Genomic DNA, 21,084 nt, shown 5'->3' with positions numbered 1-21,084 from the left:
GTGCCTGATCCAGGCCATGGTCTTCTCAATTGCTCACTATGTTCTTGAGAGCTTGACAGTGAATAAGGATATCAGAAGAAGAATTGATGCATTTGAACTGTAGTGTTGGAGGGTGGAACATACCATAGCCTTTAAAGAAAATAAACGGGTCTAGAGTGGGGGTGGGGTGGGCAGGGAGAAAATGCAACAATGAATGAATGGAATTCCAAAATCTCTGTAGATGTTCATTGAAATAAAAAATAAAATAAAATTTAAAAAAAAAAAAAAAAGAATCAAATCCAGCCTGGTAGGGCAGAGGCGGTAGGGAATTGCTCTGCAATTGTGAGTCCTTACGATTCAGCATCATTTTATAACATGACCTAAAAGTAATTAGGAGATGAACATTTATTGACAGCCTAAGTGTCAAGGCAGCCTCGGCAGCATGGTGGTTTAAGGATCCAGATGCTAACCAAAAGATTAGCAGTTCAAACCCATCAGTCACTCTGAGAGATTTGATGTGGCAATCTATTTCTGTCACAGCTTTAAGAGCCAACATGCCAGCACCCCGCAGAGCCTGCCATGACATGCCTTCTAGGGAACAGCACTATCAAAGAGTCAGTGCTAAGTTCCTTTTTGTAATTCAATGAATAAAATGCTATCACCTGGCAAAATTATTGAGTACATAATACTTGATAGATAATAGTTAAGTCACTGAGCAAACACAGCAGGGAAAAAGAAAGGGGGGAAAAAGCAGGCTCAAAAATTCTTGCCCTCATTGAGTAAAAAGGAAAAAATACAAGATGACAACCTTGGACCCTTTGCGAGGTGGTCTCCCTCTGTCCTTCAGAGCTTCTCTAAGGGACAGTCACAGAACTCTGTGGCAGACACTTTGAAAGGTGACTTAGATAAATTCTCATTTGACTACCAAACAATGACCATAAGCAGGCAGTTACTGCAGGTGCTCCTGTGTTGGCCAGACCGAACCCTGCCCGGACCTGCCCCTTGGCTCCCAATCTCTGCCAGGCTCGGAATCACTGTGCAGACACTGTGGCAATCCATCCTGCTGAGGGGCTTCCTCTTTTCTCTGACCCTCTACTTAACAGAGGAGGGCTGGATTCACCTGGTAACACATCTCAAGTTTGTGAAGATGGAGTCTTTTCATACTTACTCCTAAGAAATACGCTGACGGTACTTCTTCCAAAACAGATCTGTTTATTCTAGTATTCCACGGCAAAGCTAATATTCTTTGTCATAACTCAAAGGTATCAATTCTTCTTTGGTCTTCCTTATTCACTGCCCAACTTTCACTTGCATATGCTGTGGTTGATAAGTTGACTACAACTACAACTCACAGAGACCAGATGCACTAAAGACCTAAAACTGCTCTACCCTGTGTAACCCTCACCATCTCTGATATTCTCGAGCACACTGTTACAGTCACTACATCAATCCATACTGGTCAAGGTCTTCCTTTTTCTCTCACATTCCGTCCTTCAGAAAACATGTCCAAAGTGAGATGACGTTTCACCATCCTTGCTTCTTAGACAAACCTGGCTGTGTTTCCTCCAAGAAGTTCTTACGGGTTCTTTTGGCAGTTCATGGGATAGTCTGCACTCTCCACCACCATCACAATCCAAAGGCACTGATTCATCTACTGTGTTTCTTATTAACTGTCCAGCTTTCAGATACATTGTAAGTAACGGAAAGGACTATGGCTTAAATCAGGTGCACCTTAGTCTTGAAACTGGTACCACTGCTCTCCAGTACTTGGGAGAGATTCTTGACAGATATTCCTAATGCAAGATGTCTTCTGATTCTTGTCAGCTTTTAGGCTGGGTGTTGGCTATGGATCAAAGTAAAACATATGATGCAATCCAAAATAACATGGCTTGTGTCAAGTGACACCTTTGCTTTTAAATACTTTAAACAGGCATTATGCACATTTATCCAATGTAATATGTCTTTGCTTTCTTGACTGCTGCTTCCATAGACATTCATTGTGGATGCAAGTAAAATTAACCTCAACCTTTATCCACCTATCAAGATGTTACTTAGTGGTAGAGCTATGAGGATTTTTATTTTCTGTAAATACTGAGGTGTAATCCATACATTCTGGCTGTATTCTTTGATCTTCATCAGTAAGTACTTAAAAGTCCTGTTAGTTTTCAGCAAGTGAGGCTGAGTACTGATACCTGGCAAGCTGTTAATGAATCTTCCTACAATCTCGATGTCTCAGATGAAAAAGGGATAAATGAAGATCTTTCACAGTCACGTAGTCAATTCCAAGTCACAGTGATCACAAAGATTATTTTGTTAGGTGCAATCGAGTCGAGTTCAACCTGTTGCAACCCTATGAACAAAAGAGGTGAACCTTGTTCTATCCTGCGCCATCCTCACATTTCCTGACACACAAGAGCCCACTGTGGCAGTCACTCTGTCAGTCTACCTGACTGAGGGTCTTCCTCTACGTCACTAATCCTCCACCTTTCCCAGCATCAAGTCCCTCTTTAAGGAATAGCCCCTCCTAGCAACATGCCTAAAGTATGTGAGGTGAAGCCTTATCATCCTTGCCTCCAAAGAGATCTCCAGCTGCACCCTCTCCAAGACCTATCTGTTTGTTCTTTTGGACTTCGATGTATGTTCAGTGCTATTCTCTAACACCACATCAAAGGCATCAATTCTTTTTCATCATCCAGCTCTCAGATTGTATAGCAAGTGATCCAAAAGAAAGACAATTATCAGCTGTAGGCTGGAAGCTGAATTGTCTGGTTTGATTTTGTTAACAATCAGCTGTGGGATGGAAGCCTCTTGTTTAAGCACTCAGAGACTGGTGGGTGGGCCTTTTGTATTTAAAAGTAGGTTGGGCCCTTAGGCCCGATGTTAATTGTGCTTGGGAAGAACACTGCTCTAAGTGGTACAGCACTTGTCTGTCTGTCTGCTGTACTCAGATAACTTTGAGCTGCTGTGATACTGAAAGCTGTGCCACTGGTGTGTCAAATGTCGTAAGGGTTACCCATAGTGGACAGGTTTTGGTGGTTACCCATAGTGGACAGGTTTTGGTGGAGCTCCCCAAGACAGACTAGGAAGCAGGATGGGCCACTACTTTTGAAATAACAGGACTTTGAAAACCCTATGAACTCTAAAGGAATGAGGATAGTTATAGTAGTGTAGTGGTACAGCCCATATTGGAAGTCAGTTGACATGAGGAAAAACAGTAACAAATATGGTTTAAAAGATTACTTCACCCTCATTTTAATGTTGCAAAGAGGGAACAGTGAAAGGTCCTTGGAGAGGGAAATTATGCTTGGGAGGGTGGAGGGACAGCACAGAAGGGAAAGACCCTCAGTGAGATGAACTGACTCAGTGACTGGAGTAATGAGGGTAGGTTTGTCAGAGACAGTGAGGTTGGCTCAGCATAAAGCCAGGTTCAGAGCTGTTGTACATAGGGTTGCTATGAGTTGAAGGCAACTGGAGGGCACATAAAAACAGTTTCCACAGACACTAATTGTGAATCCAAGCAAAATTAAATACTTAAATTTACTTTTTTCTGTTTTCCATGCTTATAAAACTGGAACACAGGCTATGTAATACTAATTTCTTTTTGTTCCAGGACAAGGTATACACAAGGCAAATCATATACTGCCCTCTACTGGGCTCCAGTTAGCTCAGTGGTTAGTTGGAGCAGCTTACAATCCAATCCCCAGGCACTGGGCGTGCTGAGCCTCATTATTCTACAAAGAAACACTAAAGGACAGACCCACTCTGCCACACAAGGCCACTAAGAGTTGGCACACAACAGTTAACTGCTAACACGAAAAACTCAAACAAGAGCATTTGCACTATTAAATAAAGAATTTGCAAAGTGCCTGGGATGTGGAGTCACAGGAGTCTAAGTTTATTTACTAAATATAAATATCTTATTCTAAATAAACATTCACATTCTACAGAGGCTTCTGGAAATGTTCTACCTCTTAAGTAGGCAGTGTCAATCTTAAAAAAACAGACAACCCCAAACCCTATACCAAACACCACAAGCACTCTCTCAAAACTTGCCTCTATGCTTTTATTTGTGAGCGCCTTTCTCACTATACTGGTAATTCTTCAAACCTAACACAGACTGAAACTCTTGAATATCTGTTTTCCCCCTTTAACTTAGAATACAAAAGTAGTTGCCATATTTTGCTGTTTAACAACTCTCTCAAAACTGAATTTTAGTCAGTCAATAAAAGAATATAAATAGCCTTGAAATACAGAGCTTGATACGACTACTAACCAAAAGTCAGTGGTTGGAATCTATCAGATGTTCCACAAGAAAAGATGAGTAGTCTCCTCCTTTAAGAGATCCACAACCTCAGAAAGCTGACGGAGGGGCAATATGATTAGTTTCCTTTTCTTTTGTTTTTGTCAAAGATAAGAAAGCCAAGCAAGTTTTCCTTGACTGGCCTGTTAACATTTTTGATTCCTAAAGTTATTTTATACTCCACCTTCATCCGAACCCTACCAGCTCTGTGCTTCAGATAAACAAATAAAATCTCTAAAGCATATATAATGGGGAAAAAAGAGCGTCTACTTTATGGCATCTTTATAAAAATTAAATGAGATAACATGCACAAGGTCTGGACACAGTATAAGCATTACGTAAGAAGCAGTGTGGAGTGCGGAAAACAGCAGGAGGGCTTAAAATAAATAAACGGGATCTTCTGAACACTCTAGTTATGCTGGCATCATAAGCTAATACTCCAGAAATTGTCCCAGCAAAGGCACACATAGCTAGGTTGCGTAGGATTATCCACTCCAGATTACACACCGTTTTTGAAGCATAGGCCTGACGTGCTAAAATACTGCAGATTAAGTCATTTCCAAGTAAGGGGCCACTGCTTTTGCACACCTACACTGACCAATCTAAGTGAATTTCCTAGATGAGGTTCTTTCTTGATTTACTAGCACAAAGCTAGGACAACATCTCAAAATGGCAATTTTAGCACTCAATCAACTGCTACCACAAAATGTCACTGTTTTCCATGACAAGTTTTGCTCTTACTGGGCTATTTCTGCCAAGGACATCTGACTCAGCTATACTGCCATGATTTTGCCTGTATTGGGTCACCAGAGCTCCTTTCATCATCTGGTCCCCATTACTTTTCATTCCTCTGTCAGTCTTTCATAATACACATATTTTCTGCTATTTGACGTTATTTTACAATTTTGCATTAGATGTTTTAAAATTGGTTTTCATTCACTCATTTTGTTTTGTATTTATAATTAACCATTGGTTTTTATTGCAATGTCTTATCAAGTCCTTGGTAAAGCCTCCCTTTCCCTTCACTGTACTCATGCACCTGTTAATCTCTGCTCCCTCTCCTCCTGTGTGTCAATGCTCAATGACCAATTTCTGTGTAAACCTTTCCTTAGTCCCCCCAGCCAATCATGTCCTTTTCCAAATTGTTAGCTGCAACAAAGTGTGATCAGCCATTCATTTCAGGCTGACTTCTCTTCAATTATTATTGTGATCTTTTGCTTTTTTTAACTGTGCTTTTCTTGCTCCTGAAATCTGAAAGAGCCAAACTCCATGAGATGGTCACCTTGTTTTTCCAGATCTGTCAAGTCCCACCTCTGATCAAGTGCACTTTGACCACTTTTACACTGCTTGCTTTTGTGGGACATATTTTACTTTTCCACCTCACACAGGATCCGGCTTTCACCTGGTTTACTGTACTTAATAAACACTTAATATTTTGAGCCATAATTACATCACCCATGAGACACAAGACCACTTGTCTTATCTAATCAATTTAGAGGAAATTACTATAGAGAGTGAAACCTCACTGGAGGTAAGGATTTTGAAGTGCTATCTGACATACTATGGGCATGTGGCCAGAAGGGACCAGTTCTTGGAGAGGGACATCATGCTTGGAAGGGTGGAGAGGAAGACTGACAGAGTGTCTGTGGCAATGGGGACAGGTGTGTCAAGAGACAGTGAGATTGGTTCAGGATAGGACCGAGTTCTGAGCTACTGTGCATAGGGTTGCTATGAATGGCAGATGACTCGACGGGACATAAAAACAACACTATCAATCAGAAAGTATGGTGGCTTAGTGGTAAGCAGCTGCACCGCAATCCCAAAGGCATGTAGTTTGCATCCAGCAGCTGGGAGTGAAGGTTCTCTTGTCCCATGCAATTAACTGCTGCTAAAACCCTGCTGGAGGGTCAACTATGATTCAGTCCCAATTTGATGGCCTACAACAACTATAAAATGGACACCCTGGTGGCCCAGTGGGTAGTGTTGTGCTGTCCAGCCAAAGCCAGGTTGTTTGAATCCACTAGCCGCTGTAAGAAAGATGAGAAATCTCCTCCCACATAATTATGGCCTCTGAAAACCCACTGGAGGGTCAGCTATGAGTTGATTCTAACTTGACAGCATGTAACACTACATAATGATCTAGTTTAAAACAATGATTATGTAAGAGGGAGTCTTAAAACACACAGGCTGAGATCAAATAACAGAACTTCTAGAAACCATAAGCTTCACTCACACTCCCTGTCACGGTGGTGATCCCACCCCCTAGTCACTCTCCAAGGCATTTCCAAGACATCCATCTTTATGCGAGAATCTAACTTTCTCTTGAGGAGCTAGCTGCTGGTGGCTGGAGATGTATGCTGCTGGCCTTTTGGTCAGCACCCCAACTTATAATACCAAGGCTCTTTTGTAATCATTAATGCATTTTAAACAACTTAATCTCTTCTTCAGGTTTTAAAAAATTCTTCAATTAAAAAATTCCAATTCCTTTTTGTCTGCTGCACCTGCTCTAAACAATGTGGAACAGCTTAAAATAGAAAACATAAGTGTCCAATAAAATGATCCTCCATAAATTTATTATACATTCAAAGATACTGTCTAATGATGGAGCTCTGATGGACTAATGGCAGGAAGCTGTACTGCAATCCCGAAGACACAGGGTTCGAATCCACCAGCTGCTCTGTGGGATACAGATGGGCAGTCTCCTTCCACGTGATTACCCGCCTCTGAAAACCCACTGGAGGGTCAGCTCTGGTTTGGTTCCAACTCAACAGCGCACAAAAACAATAATGTAGTATGGGCTAAAAAAGACTAAAATGCGATGTATAACTCCGTCAATAAATACATATGCCTCGAGAAGAATATGAAAGACATGTTAAATGATTTAATATCTTCATGAATCATATTATGCATTAATTTCTTTATTCAGTACATTCCTACAATATGTATGTACTGGCCATTACACTAAGTTCTAGGAATGCAAAGTCAGAAATTGTCCTTTTGCCAACAAGGTTCTAGAAGAAAGGAGATAATTAATAAAATAACCTAGAAAGTGTAGCTGCACCCAGAGTTATGAAGGAGCAGTCCCTGCTGTTCCAAGTGTGCCAGGAAAGGACTAGGAGTTCAAGCGGTGAGGAGAGGCCTCTTCTTTCTGCTTGTCTATGTACTCTGCAAATTTAACAGCACCTAACAAAAACATATTCTGTCAAGAATAACAGAAACTGCAAGAGGAAATCAAAGAGAACCTGAATTTTTCCAGTTTCCTGCCTGCCTCGTCAAAAGGTGTTTCCAGTTTTTCTCAGCTAATCTAGCTTGTGATGCTGAGATGACAAGGATTTCCTGAATTTTCAAATTTTGTAAACTTGGACTCTAGGAAAATTTTCTAATCATCTGACACTTCTCTATGCATTAAACAAATGAATCTGTCTTGGAAGAAGGAAAGCCAGGGTACTTCTAGGAGTCTAGAGACTTCACCTCACCTACTTTGGGTACATTATCAGTCCTTGGGGAAAAAACATCATGCCGGCAAAAGCAGATGTGAGCAAAGGAGAAGACAACTTTCACTGAGCGTAACTGACGGTGACTCCAAAAATGGAGACCAAAAATGCTGTTAGGCACAGCAGAGACTGTAAGGACGGTGCAGCACTGGGAATGTTGTAAAAAGGAATGCTTTAAGTTGAAGTCGTCTTAACGGCATCTAACAACAATGCAGAATGAATGAACAATAGAGACTGAGCATGAGGTGGTGGACAGGCTGTTCTCTGCAACAAGAGTAAGGAAGGAGGCTAAATAACTAGTAAGAAGCTGAAAATGTCAAACAGGAGTAAGAAAACCACAATTCTGAAAAAATATATTAAATGACTGAAAGGTACCAAACTATCTCAGAGTACCAAATTTTCAAATCATCTTCAACCAATCTGTCTTTGCTCCTTTTACTAAGAATAACCACCTAGCATAATGCTGTAACACTGAGTTAGAACTGGCTCACAGCTGACCCTCCACCAGGTCTCCAGAGACAGCAATCTCACAGGAGAAGACTGCGCCTCTTACTCCCAAGAAACAGCTGGTACATTCAAAGGCAGTGCCTTTGGGCTGAGCGCAGCAGGTGGATGATTAGGAACAATTACCTGGAAAAAACTTCTGTTAAAATAAAATTACAAGTAGTAGAATGAAGTGGAATTTTTTTTCCTTTAAGACTTCTCAGAATCTTTAATATAGAGAACCAGAATCACATATCCACAATTCTGAAAAATTAGGTTACATGATTATAAAATCTGACCTGAACTGATGTGGGTCTCTTTACTGTCTTGTAACTTACTCTAACCACTTTGCTGTAGAAATCAGCATGCTGGAATGCAGGGGCTGCCCAACCACTAGAGACGGCACTGTTGCTTTTCAGTCCCAACTCACAGCCACCCCATTCACGTATAAGAGATAAAGCACTGCCCAGTCCTGCACCAACCAGGAGAATTATTACTCAGAAAATGCTCTGTTCATTACAAAACCTTTGTAGAACCTTTGCTGAAGATTTCCAGACTCTACACAGTGGATCAGACCTGCACTGCTAATGCATGTGTCTATCTAAAGGAGGACCTCCCAAACCTGGCTGTACAGAGCTCAGGTGTTTTGAGAAGAAAACACAGGAATGGGGTCTGCTCCAAGCTAACCAGAAAAGGTCAAGAAGCCCTGGACAAAACCTCAGCAAGATCTGAAGTGGATTAGAATTGATGTAAAACAGATGGGTTTTGGGTTTTCGGGTTTTTTTCTGTTTACAACATTTTATACAACACTGTTGTAACAGCATCAAGGAGTTTTAGTATCTGATGTAAAGAGGAAATGGCCCATATTTACTCAGTACTAACAACAAAATGAGAAAACTTTATCTAGAAGATGCAAATATTTGTATCATTGAAGACTTGACTTTCTGAAAACTTCTCAAGGATAAATAAAAAGGCACAGGAGCAAGCCCACTTCCCGCCCCCCCCCCCATGTTCTCCATGCGAATCTACTACCCAAACCAGATAGACTCTAAATGGGCACACTAGTAAGGGAGTGGATTGGCCTTGAGATGCCACTTCTCTGTTGCTATGAACTGCTAAGTCAGAATTGATACATAGTGAACCCTGCAGCAGGTTTTCAGAGGTAGTAAATCCCACAGGAGGAGATCGCCCATCCTTCTCCCACCAAGCAGCTGGTGGATTTGGATTGTGTGCCTTGGGTTTGTGGAGTAACTCCTTAGTGAAGCCACCACTGCCTCCCTCAATCCATTCCCTTGCAGTTGTGAATTTTATTGTTATTAACAAATCAGCGTAGAAGCTGCATCAGTGTCCACTTTCATGCATGAACTATCATGAAGTTTATTGTCATAAAGGGTAAAACCTCTTTAAAAAAGCTTTTGGGGACAATGGTATTAAAAGGCTACTGAATACTTCAGAATTTTAAAAAAATGCTTAAAATTATAAAATATTATTTAACATTTTAAGTGAAGTTGCCAAACCCTTCAAACTAAATATAATCTGATTGCTTACACAATGTCAATGACTTATTTCTGAAAGTCATTTTTAAAAATTAAAAGTTTTTGATCACCTGAGTGGGTAACTAATGTTCACAACTTTTAGTTTTACACATTTTGCCTCTTTTTACTAGCAAATGTCTTTTATTTACATATTTTAAGAATATTTAAGAATTTCTTTATATAACTAAGGTATAAAACCATCTATTTAACAAAAGATTCAAATCCTCATTTTGCAAGCAAATTAGTTATTGTCAAATTTTAATTACATTTGCTATTGTGAAACTGGAAAACTGAGGCCCATAATGATGATGATTATAAACTACTATTTATTTTAATAAACAATTCCAATTTTTTTCCAGTCAAGCAGTATTTTGCTCTCACTGCTTATGAGCTGGAGCTGGCTCCCTCCTATCCAACCCTCCAGTGGTTTCCAGGGCTATAAAACCACAGGTTGGGGACGTCCTCATACAGAGGCACTGGTGCAGGAGCCTACAGACCACGCCACCAGAGCTTCATACTTTTTACTAGGAACAGGTAACAGCAGTCATCACTTGCTTTTATCTCCTCTCTCCTCCTAGGAGGATAAATGTGGCATAAACTGATGCGCCGGCATGGCAGGAAAAGCAAAAGCACGTCAATGATTAAAAAACAAGGTAATCAAGAATAAAGAACTCTTCTCATTTCTGTTGTTGTTTACCTAGGCTGGTGACTAATATACTAGGTATCTATATTTGCTAAAAGCAAAACTTAACGAATCATCACTCATGGAGAAACTGATGCACAGAAACAGAGAAACAATGTTCAATTCAAATTCACATGAACGGCACTCGGTTTTAGTTTTCATTCCTTCTTTTTTTTATATTAGAAAATAAGGCTTAATCTTTAAGCAAACATGTATAAAGACATTGGCTGTGTTGTGCAGTTCACTTTGCTAATCAAAGGTCGCTGACTCCTAACTGGAACACAACCGGCGCTGGTTTACACAGAATGCTCACCCCACATGTCGCGTGCAGCTTACCAGATTTGTGCTTCTTGTGTTTCGCCTTCTTCTTAATGATCAGTAACTTATTCTGGATCTCAGGCTTGCAAGATTTAAATGCAAGAGAATGAAGACCTTCACGCTTTCTCTGTAAGTTTTCATTCAAAACATCTTTCAATTTCTTTTTCTTCTTCTTCTTCTTTTTTGCCCGCATTTTCGTTAGTTTGAGTTTCTTGTGGCTCTGCAGTGATTCTTCTAGTAGAATATCCCTCACAACTCTGTGGCAGTTCATTTCGGAATAATCACCATGACTTCCATTCACATGTATCTGGCAAGATTTGAGAGCATTTTCTTTAAAAGGACTGGGCTCAGGCTTTAGTCTGGAAGCTTCATCACATTTTCCCTGATTTTCTAGAAACCTTATTTCACCAGGGCTGAGAGGCGCTCCAAAGCCAGCAACTTCCCCTGGACTCCCTGGTTTTTCTAAATTTTCTTTGTAACAGTCTGCTTTTTTAATTTCACAGGACCTGCGAATTCTAATTTCACAGTTGGATTTTACCTCCATTTCAACAGAGATGTCATGATTATCTAAACTCATTTTAGCAGGGCAGCAAGTTAGGTCAAAATTCATTCCCTGGTCTCTCTTGAAAGCAAAGGGCACGCTGCCTCTACAACACCTATGTTCTCCGTTACTTGTATTAACATAGTCACACTTCAGTTTTTCCAGTTTAATCCGAGGTACTCTTTGTATTTTGATGGGTGGAACTGGAAATTCAGGGGCTTGAAAGGGTCTCTGTTTATAAATCCGCACATCTGCACCACAGAACTGTGGGAAATGTACATAAGCATTCTCCAAATAATCGTAACCAAGGATAACTTCCCTGCATTCATGGATAGGTTGTCCAAGGACAGCATCTTGAACTTCTTTTTGCGTTTCATACACAAAGTCACAAAGCCCCTTAAGTAACCAAACTTTTTGGTAGAAAGGTAGTTCGTGGAAAGGTTTTTCTTCCAATGGGTTAACTTCTCCCAGAACTTTAAAAAACTGAGGACATAAGCCAAGCTTCTCAGCACAGCCGTCAGGATTCTCTGTCTGCCCGACGGCAGTGTACCACTGCTGCACTCTCTGTCTCAGAGCTGCCTCCCAGCTCCTGTAAGGCAAGGCAGGTCTCCGATGTAAGGTAGCTCTGCGATGGGGAGGACTCAATAGAGAAGTCATTATCTTTGATAGAAAAGCATTACACTGAGGCATTAAAAGACAACGTTCCAATTCGTAAAAGACGATTTCTGGCAAATTCAGAATTTGCTGGGCTAAACAAAGAAAATGCCCAATGGCTGGAATTTCCCACATGGTCTCCATACATGTTGGAGCTGCTTGAGCTAGAAGTTTTCTTTCCCATTCTTCTATTTCCTTCTGACTAGCTTCTTCTGCTTCTTTTCTTTCCTGCTCCCGAAGCCTAAAGAAAATAAAAGTATTAAACTATTATTTAAAGACTAGCATAAAATAAATTTTAAGTAAGTATTTTTAAACTTATCTATAGCTGATAAGGGAACTAGTTATTCTAGTTTTTAGTATCAGTACAAAGTATTCCATAACAGCTACCATTATTTTTTCAGAGGAATACATATATACATAAATACATCCTGAGTTTTACAGGCAGAGACTATGAATTTCAACACATTTAGAATGCATTAGATAATGATATCTAAACCCCCCTTCATTGTGGGGACTGGAGCTGACACGGAGCTGACCCCCCTGTGGGTCTTGGAAGCGGTAAAATGCTCTGGGCACCTAGCTCCTGAGAAGCTGCTGGTGGACTCAAACCCCTGACAGGTACGGCCTTTGGGTCAGGAGCATATTCCCTACAGATCACACCAGCAGGGCTCCCGACGTTAGTCACAGAAGGACAATTAGTATGGAAAACCTCCAATATAAAAAGCAAAGGAAAGATTTACACACACACACACACACACACACACACACACACACACACATCAAGCTTGGAGGGTTATCAGGGATAAGAAGGGAAGGAGAGAGAAGGAAGCCAAATAAAGAACAGTCTTGTTCTGTGCCGTCAAGTCAGAACTGAGTCACAGCGGACCCTGCGGCGGATTTTCAGAGGTTATAAACTGACACCTTTCTAGCACCCAGCAGCTAGTAGATTCAAACTGCCTGTTTTTAGATTGGCAGCATACTTCCTTAGCACTAAGTCAGCAGAGTGTCCACAGAAGAAGCCATCCTGGAGGGTTAAAAAGAAGGAGGAGGAGGAGGAAGGAAAGGAGATTTGACTTTCTTTAATGACATAAATGTATTTTCATTTACTTAATTTTAATTCTTAATTAAAAGGCATTAATTTAAAATAAACAGAAAAAATTGAGTTATGTTTGGTAAACTAAAAACACGATGGAATTTGTTATTTCCAGAAGACAATATGACTTCATATAAGCTGTGAAGATATTTATACTCTTTGACTTGACATTTCTACTCTATTCCTGGGTATTATACTAACAAATCAAATGCCATATTGTTATAGATGCTAACTGGCATTTTATCATAGAATAAAAAAAAGACAACCCTATTAAGAAATTATATCACAACAAATAGGAAATAAACTATAATATAGACTTTAAAAATGTAAATAATGATTAGTACATATAAACACATACACAAAACCCAGAATGAAACATAGTACTTGACCAACAGCAATAATGAAAACATGCATAAATGACTGAATAAACAGTGCAAAAATACCTGACCTCTAAAGTGTGTGACTCTTAAATACATATACACATATTCTTTATCAATTGAAGATGGGGGGCTTTGGGGGCACAGTTTCTGGAGAAGAGCTGTGCTGCAAATCCAAAGGCTGTCAGGTAACGGCAGTTTGAATCCATGGGAGGAAGAGGAATAATCCCTTCCTGTTTCCCCTCAGAAAGCCAATGGAGGTTTGCTATGAGTTGGAATCAACTCATTGTCAATAAGCTTTCTAAGGGAAATTGAAGGGGAAGTAAAGAATGAATAAAAAAGAGAAAGATCTCAAGCACATGGACTGACACAGAGCTGAAGCAATGGGTCCAGTCACAGTGCAAACTTTGAGGATGGTGCAGGCAGAGAAGTGCGTATGCACATGGGGTGGCTGTGAGCCAGAGCCAACTCCACAGCAACTAAAACACCAGACTGAAAGGATTCCAGTGCTGTATTCCCTTTAAAAGTTTGTTTACTGGCACTGCTATTAAAGACTTTACATGAAAATACATTTTTTAATTATAATAAAATGGGCATAAATCTTCATGACTTTAGTCAATGATTTCTCAGATGTGAACATGAGCAATGAAAAGCAAACAGGAAAGCTGTACATCATCAAAATTTAAAACGTGTTTCAAAAGATGACATCAAGAAAATGATAAGGTAGGGAGCTCTGGTGGTCTAGTAGCAAGAAGCTGTGCTTCAAAGCCAAAGGTGCACAGTTCGAATCCACCAGATGCTCTGCTGGAGAAACAGGGGCAACCTCCTCCTGTGCCAGTCAGATCCAATTTGATGGCACGCAGCAAGAAATTTGAAAATTACTTAAAAAAAAAAAAAGTGAAAAGGTAATCAAAAGACTGAAAGAACTTTGTTGCAAATGTTAATAAGAGACTTGTATCTAAAAAATATAAAGAACAGTTACCAATATACTTTAAAAATGGGCAAAAAAAATAGACATCTCACACACTCTGGTCACACTGTCAGGAGAAGCCAGCTCTTGCACAAAGATAGCATGCTGGGAAAGGTTGGAGAATGAAAGACCCTTAATGAGGTGGACTGACACAGTGACTGTTAACAACACTCTCTAGCCACAGTAGAAACAGATGGCGTAGAGGGTCAAAATTGTTGTTCAGAGCGACACTGACGTCCCAGCTGACTAGATGGCAACTGATAATAAAGAAGATGTACGTATGGACAATAGTGCACATTCAGACAGCCAACATTAGCCTACAGAAAAATAAAAATCAAATCTACAATGAGGGGTACGCTGGTGGCTTAGTGGTGTAGGACATGCACTGCCAACCCAAAGGCATGTGATTCAAGTCCACCATCTGTTCAGAGGGACAAATAAGGGCAATCTCCTCCTGTGTGATTTACTGTCTCTGAAAACACACTGGGGGGATCAGCTATGAGTCAGTTACAACAGTACTCAAGAACAACAACAAACCAAGAAAAACTTGAACCTTCACTGGCCAGAAGATAAAATGGTCAACCGTTACAGAAACTACCTTGGCAGGTTCTCAAAAGGTTAGAGTTATACCATGTTATTCAATAAATCTGTTCCTAGGGATATACCCAAGAGAATGGCAAAGATATGTCCAAACAAAATCTTACCCATTAATTTTCCTAGCAGCATGATTTGTAACTGAAAAGTGTAACCAAACCAAATGGATAAACACACATACTGGCACAGGGTACTATTTAACAATAAAAGAAGTGTGTATGCTAAAATTATAGAAACTATGTTATAAAGTGTGAAGTAAAGCAGTCATAAAAGACAGGATATTGTCAGAACTGATCTGTTACATGCAAGGTCCAGTAGCCTAGAGACAGGAAGCAGATTAGCGGTTTTGCAGGGATGGGGGGGTTTGAGAGAACATGGGAAGTAACTATTAATTAACCCTCTTTTGAGGGTGCAAAGAAGTTCTGAATTGAGTATGAAAATTGCTCAACTCTGACTATACAATAAACCATTGATTTTTTATACCCTGAAAGAATTACTTGTATGATATATGTGGATTATCCATCAATAAAATGACAGTAAATTAATGTACATCAACTTTTAGAAAAGAAATTAGAATAGTGACAAAGAGGGAGAAAAAATGTAACCACCTTACTCTTGATTTCTTTTTTAAAGAGAGAACTCTTCAGTTATTGCCTGAATTACCCCTGTACCCAAGGAAAGGGGGCTCTGGCAGCCGCTAGGGAAGTGTACTGTTAACCCAGAGACAGTTCCCATCTATCACCAGCTCTGCAGAAGATACACAATCTCCTCCCATGCAATTTACAGCCTTGGAAACCCATGTAAGAGTCGTCTCTGAGTTGATTCCAACTCAAGAGCAGTGCCTGAATGTGAACCCTACGGAAAGGAGTCCTACGGGTACAGAGGTTAAGCTCTAGGCTGCTAGGTCTGTGGGCTTTGAATCCACCAGTTGCTCCATGAGAATAAAAAGAGGTGGAAGTCTCATTTCCAGAAAGATTCCAAATCAAAAGGAACCAAGTTCAAAACTGTTGAGTAGCGCTGACTCACAGAGACTCTGGACAAAGCAGAACTGCCCCGCAGGGGTTCCAAGGCCACTGATCTTTACAGCAGCCACGTCCTTCTCTCAAAGCGTGGCTGGTGAGCTCCGACCACGGACCTTTTAGTTCACAGCTTTTACCACTGTACTACCAGGCTTTTTTTTGGTAAAGATTTCAGAGCTGGAAATCCTACAGTCAGTTCTATTCTCATCTAAGGTATTGCTCTGAATGGGAATCCACTCAACTCAATAGCAACAGGTTTACAAGTGTGGCTATACTCCTATCTCAAGAGAGGAGTTTCTCAGCTACGATAATGAGGTCACATCAGTGTTGTCTAAACCTCTTCACCTCTGAGTGAAATAAAGAGCAGCACAGATACAAAAAGGGGAGGAAAATCAATACAACTGGATGACAACAGTAGATGATCAATCTACAGGCCAAGGAACTCCAAAGTGAGCCAGATGAAACAGAAAAATAAAAGGACATTCCCCAGTGACACATCCTAAATTCTGACATTTAACATGTATAGTGTGTTATATGTTGCAACACTAGATGGAAGGTCAATGGTTCAAATTTAGGAGAAAGTTAGGACGTCTCATTCCATAAAGATTTACAGCCTTGGATAGTTGGAATCAACTTGCAGACCGTGGATAGCATGTGAGGGGAAAAAAAAAATTCCATTTTTTAAAGCTACTTTCTTTTGGTATTTCTGTTACAGCAACCAAACAACATTAAGATAATTTTCCTTGGAAAGGGTGCATAAAAACAATGAGAAGTGATTTTTTCTAGGGCTTTAAATAAAACCAACACATAATAGAGAACATTGATTTTTACTCTTATCATGTTATATATACACTGTTTAACACACCACATAATCTGTTCAGCAATTACTTTAGCACATACCCTCTCTCTTTTATAGTGCTAGCCTATTTTTCTATTCCCTGCTGAACATCATACACTAGCTACCTTCTCATAGAACTGAACAAGAAACTCCAACTTCCTGCTGATGAGTGGAATTCACAGCTGACCTTCAGTGGATAGCTGAGGCTGTAAATGAATTCGATGGGAGGAGACTGCCCATCTCTCACATAGAACAGCTAGTGGATTTGAGCTGCCAGACAGGCACAGCGACTCCCTATGGGTAAGCCATGCAACCCCGCAACCAACTAAACCCCTAGAGCTCTCTATCATCTAACAGGCAGCTCTGGTAGCTTAAGTGTTAAGAGGCTGTACTGTAATCTCAAAGGCATGTGGTTCGAATCCACCAGCTTCTCAGAGGGAGAAGGATGGGCAATCTCTGCCAGTGCAAAAAAGAGCTTTTGAAAATCCACTGTAGAGTAGCTCTGAGTCAGTTTTGATTTGACAGCAAACAACAACAATCAGATCACAGATAGGACACACTATCTGATCAAGGAGTCGTGACTATTACTCTGGACCCTTGTAAAAAATTACGCAAACCTAAAATGATGGGCTTTTTCTCAAGTAACTGCATTCCACAACAAATTTAAGACATGTAAAACCAACTAAATCCCTGCCATCAAGTGGATTTTGACTCATAGTAAATCTCAGGGCAGAGTGAAATTACCTCGTGGAGCTCGCATAGCTGCAATCTTTACAGAAACAGAGTGTCACACTCTTCTCCTGGGGAACAGTTAGCAGGTTCAAGCCACAAACCTACCTGTTAGTTGGGAGCCAAATTAGAAGTCTCAATAAAAACTCTTGTTCAAAAGTACTATAGTATATAGTTCTAACAAGTTGTTGTCACAAGCCATCAAGTTGGAATCCACTCATAGGCGAGCCTCCTAGGGGGTTTTAGAGGTTGTAAATCACCCAAGAGGAAACTGCCCATCTTTCTCCCACAGAACAGCTAGTGGATTCGACTGCATACCTTCGGAGTACAACCCCTTACCACTAAATTAAGTCTTCTATTTGGTGAATACTGAAATACTGAAAGATGGCCAAAGTACAGTTACAGAAAGCACATTTGCTGATTTAACAAAAAGGTAAGCCTTGCCTGCTGGGAAGTGTGAAGTGAGGAGAAGGCTTTTCTCCTGAGCCAGTTCTCATTCTGAATGATGCTCTTACTGACCTGGAGAGGTGTTTACCTTTTCTTATGTGAAATGGGACAAAGCTTTTCTTATGGGTATTTTGAAATGTAATGTAGGAACATTGCTAATGCATGAACAGCCTTACAAGGAAATGATATTTAAAGTATCCTAACTAATCAGCTTAATAATTTTTTACTGACTGCTTACCTAAGCTGTGACATAAAAAGAACAGAACACACAGACCTCACTGTCAGTTTATAATTAAATAAAACTTTACATAAGAGCATTAATCCAAAGTAATCCATTACTTGAGGAAAAAACAAAATAACCTATTACCTGAAGAAAAATCATGATGTATAGGTTTGCATGAAAAGGAAAAGATGGTTATTTACACTTTATAAAATGAACACCGTCTCACAATATTTATTTTAAGAAGATTAATAACTCCTATCACACATATCAGTCAAGATTCTCAGCTGCCAGCAGATCTTCTCTGGCTAGTTGTAAGAGGAAGAAAAAGATATATTTAAAGATTACTGTGGAATTTACAGAAGCTCTGTGAGGGTCAAAGAAACAATTTTAACTATACTCTGGGAGAGGGGGGCGGGGTGGTGTTTCCACCCCTTGGCACCTATGATACCAGGAATGGGCAACACATGCCCGGAAACTACTGTCTGGAATGCCGAGCAGCTCTTATCACTATCTTTGCAAGATAAATTTCCTGGACCACCAATGGCACCATACTTGTTCCTGTATCTTGAAATTATCTTAGGAAGTCAGGATTTTCAATATGAGAAATTGCCAAAATGTGTACTGAGTAACCATAAATGACAAATGTCTGTATTTCATTAAGTCACGGTTACTCTGTGTAACAAGAAAATCTAAAAGTGCATTATTCATCATAAACCATATTCATTTTACAAATAAAAAATTATAAATTGTTAACATTTTTAGGTTGCGTTAACAGCTTCCATATTTTAACTTTAGCGATTTATAAATGTACACAATTACAGTAAGATTATCTACACACATGAAATCAAGTCTAAGAGTTCCACATCAAGAACAGTGAATAAACCCAGTATTTTTAGTACCACCAAAGCAAAATTTTTTTGCCATACTCATCTTTTACACACATGTGCCCACTGCTGCAGTGTCAATCCATCTCACTGAGCTTTCTTTTGCCGATCCTGTACCTTTTTCCTAAGCATAATGCGTCCCTTTCCAACTAACAGCCCCTCCTAACAATATGCCCAATGTACGTGAGGTGAAGCCTATAGGTTAATGACTACTTCAGCACCTAAAAACTCCATTCCCTCAAAATTTTTACCTTTATTACCTGCTGTTTCTTAAATCAACAGTGCCTCTAGTCTGTCCCCTGATGGCCTGCATTCTATCAGCAATTTTACCTGCAGGCAGTCAGGGGACCGAGACTACCAAGCCTGCTCAAGGGGCCTTCAACTGTCATCTCTTCTCCATCTCACTGGTTTTGAATGCTATCCAAACAAAGAACAATAAAGGAATGCCAGGATTTAGATAATCTGATTTAAGAAGCCATTATTTTTAATGGTACATACTGTACAAAAAGATGGTCTGCTATATAAAGTCACACACATAATATGGTCTAGTAGTTTCCTCCTCTTACACTGGAAAAGATCACAAATCATACACCTAAAAAGTGCTGAAAAGCAACGATGTCCGTCTAGAAACTAAGGTACACCTAATCCAGGCCATGGTCTTCTCAATTCCTTGTTATGCTTCAAAGAATTAGACAATGACTAAGGATAACAGAAGAATTGGTGCCTTTTGAGTTGTGGTGCTGGAGAAGAGTCTTGAACATACCATGGAATGCCAAAAAACAAGTAGTTCGTCTGGGAGATGGTGAAACCAAGTCTCTCCTTGAAGGTTAGGATTTTTGAAGCTCCGTCTCACATACTCCGGGCACGTGGTCAGGAGAGACCAGACCTTGGAGAACGACATCGTGCTTGGAAGGGTGGAGGAGAGGAAGACCTCGGGTGAGATGGCCTGATACAGTAACTGGGGCAATGGGGATTGGTGTGTGGGAATTAGTGAGATGGGCTCAGGACAATGAAGAGTTCAGACCTGCTGTACAAAGGGTTGCTATGGGTCACAGGGGACTCAAAGGCACATAACAACAACATATTATATGATATTATATTGTTTTTATGTAAGCCTCTTGTTTAGAGTCAGTAAGATCTCGGGGAAGGTCCTGGTATTTAAAAGTGGGCTGTTATTATATTTTGAAGGAACATTCTTCTAAGAGGTACAGCAGCACTCTTCTGTCAATTTGCTGTACTGAAGTAATCAAGGATTGCTGTGATGCTGGACCTTGTGCCATTGGGGTGTCAAATGCTGTAATGGTTACCCATGGTGGACAGTGTTTGGTGGAGCTCCCAGTTTAGGACAGGTTTGGAAGCAGGAGAAATATCCACTTCCTAAACCACATGCATCTGGAAACTCAATGAACTTTGACAAACAACAACAGTTACAGAAAGGCTTCAGGTCTTTTGTTCACAGTGTCACTATGAGTTGTGCTCAACTCGGTGGCAGGCAACACCACCACCACCTAAATGTTGAGTTTCAATATTTTTAAGTAACAGGTTTGTTAATGTCAAGGTGTACAACTACAAATCATTTGTTCATAACAGAAATGTAACCATATTAAAAAGACCTCACTTCTCCTGTGTCAGTTTTGACCCAAAGAAACCCTCATTGGGTTTCCAAGGCTCTAGGTTGTAAGAGAAGCCGGGCAGCCAAAGGGTCCATAAAACTCCGCGCCCATTTTCTCAGGTAACACTGAAGACACCAAAACCGTGCGACATTCGTTCCTCAGGCCGCGTGGAGGGGGCATAAAGGAGCATTAAACCAAATCCAAGGCAACTAAAATATGACTTTGAGTCTATCCCACCTGAATTTCAGAACCATCTCAGGAACAGGTTTGAGGCCTTGAACACTAATGAGTGAAGACCAGACGAGTTGTGG

The 21,084-nt window shown here is 40.3% G+C and overlaps 1 protein-coding gene across 1 annotated transcript in view; it reads right to left on the bottom strand.

The window, feature by feature from the left end:
- The window catches only part of KIAA2026 (KIAA2026 ortholog), a gene marked incomplete at its 5' end in the record, with an annotated part of 84,114 nt that overhangs the window by 40,082 nt on the left and 22,948 nt on the right, over positions 1-21,084 (bottom strand). The window contains one exon of the mRNA XM_006881358.1: positions 10,810-12,227. Within this exon, the coding sequence (XP_006881420.1) occupies positions 10,810-12,227 (1,418 nt within the window). The remainder of the gene's footprint in view (positions 1-10,809; positions 12,228-21,084) is intronic.

The sequence above is a fragment of the Elephantulus edwardii genome, unplaced genomic scaffold (genome assembly GCF_000299155.1).
Source record: "Elephantulus edwardii isolate Elephantulus edwardi_28Jun2011 unplaced genomic scaffold, EleEdw1.0 scaffold00014, whole genome shotgun sequence".
NCBI lineage: Eukaryota > Metazoa > Chordata > Mammalia > Macroscelidea > Macroscelididae > Elephantulus > Elephantulus edwardii.
This window is presented reverse-complemented; position numbering and strand designations above follow the sequence as displayed.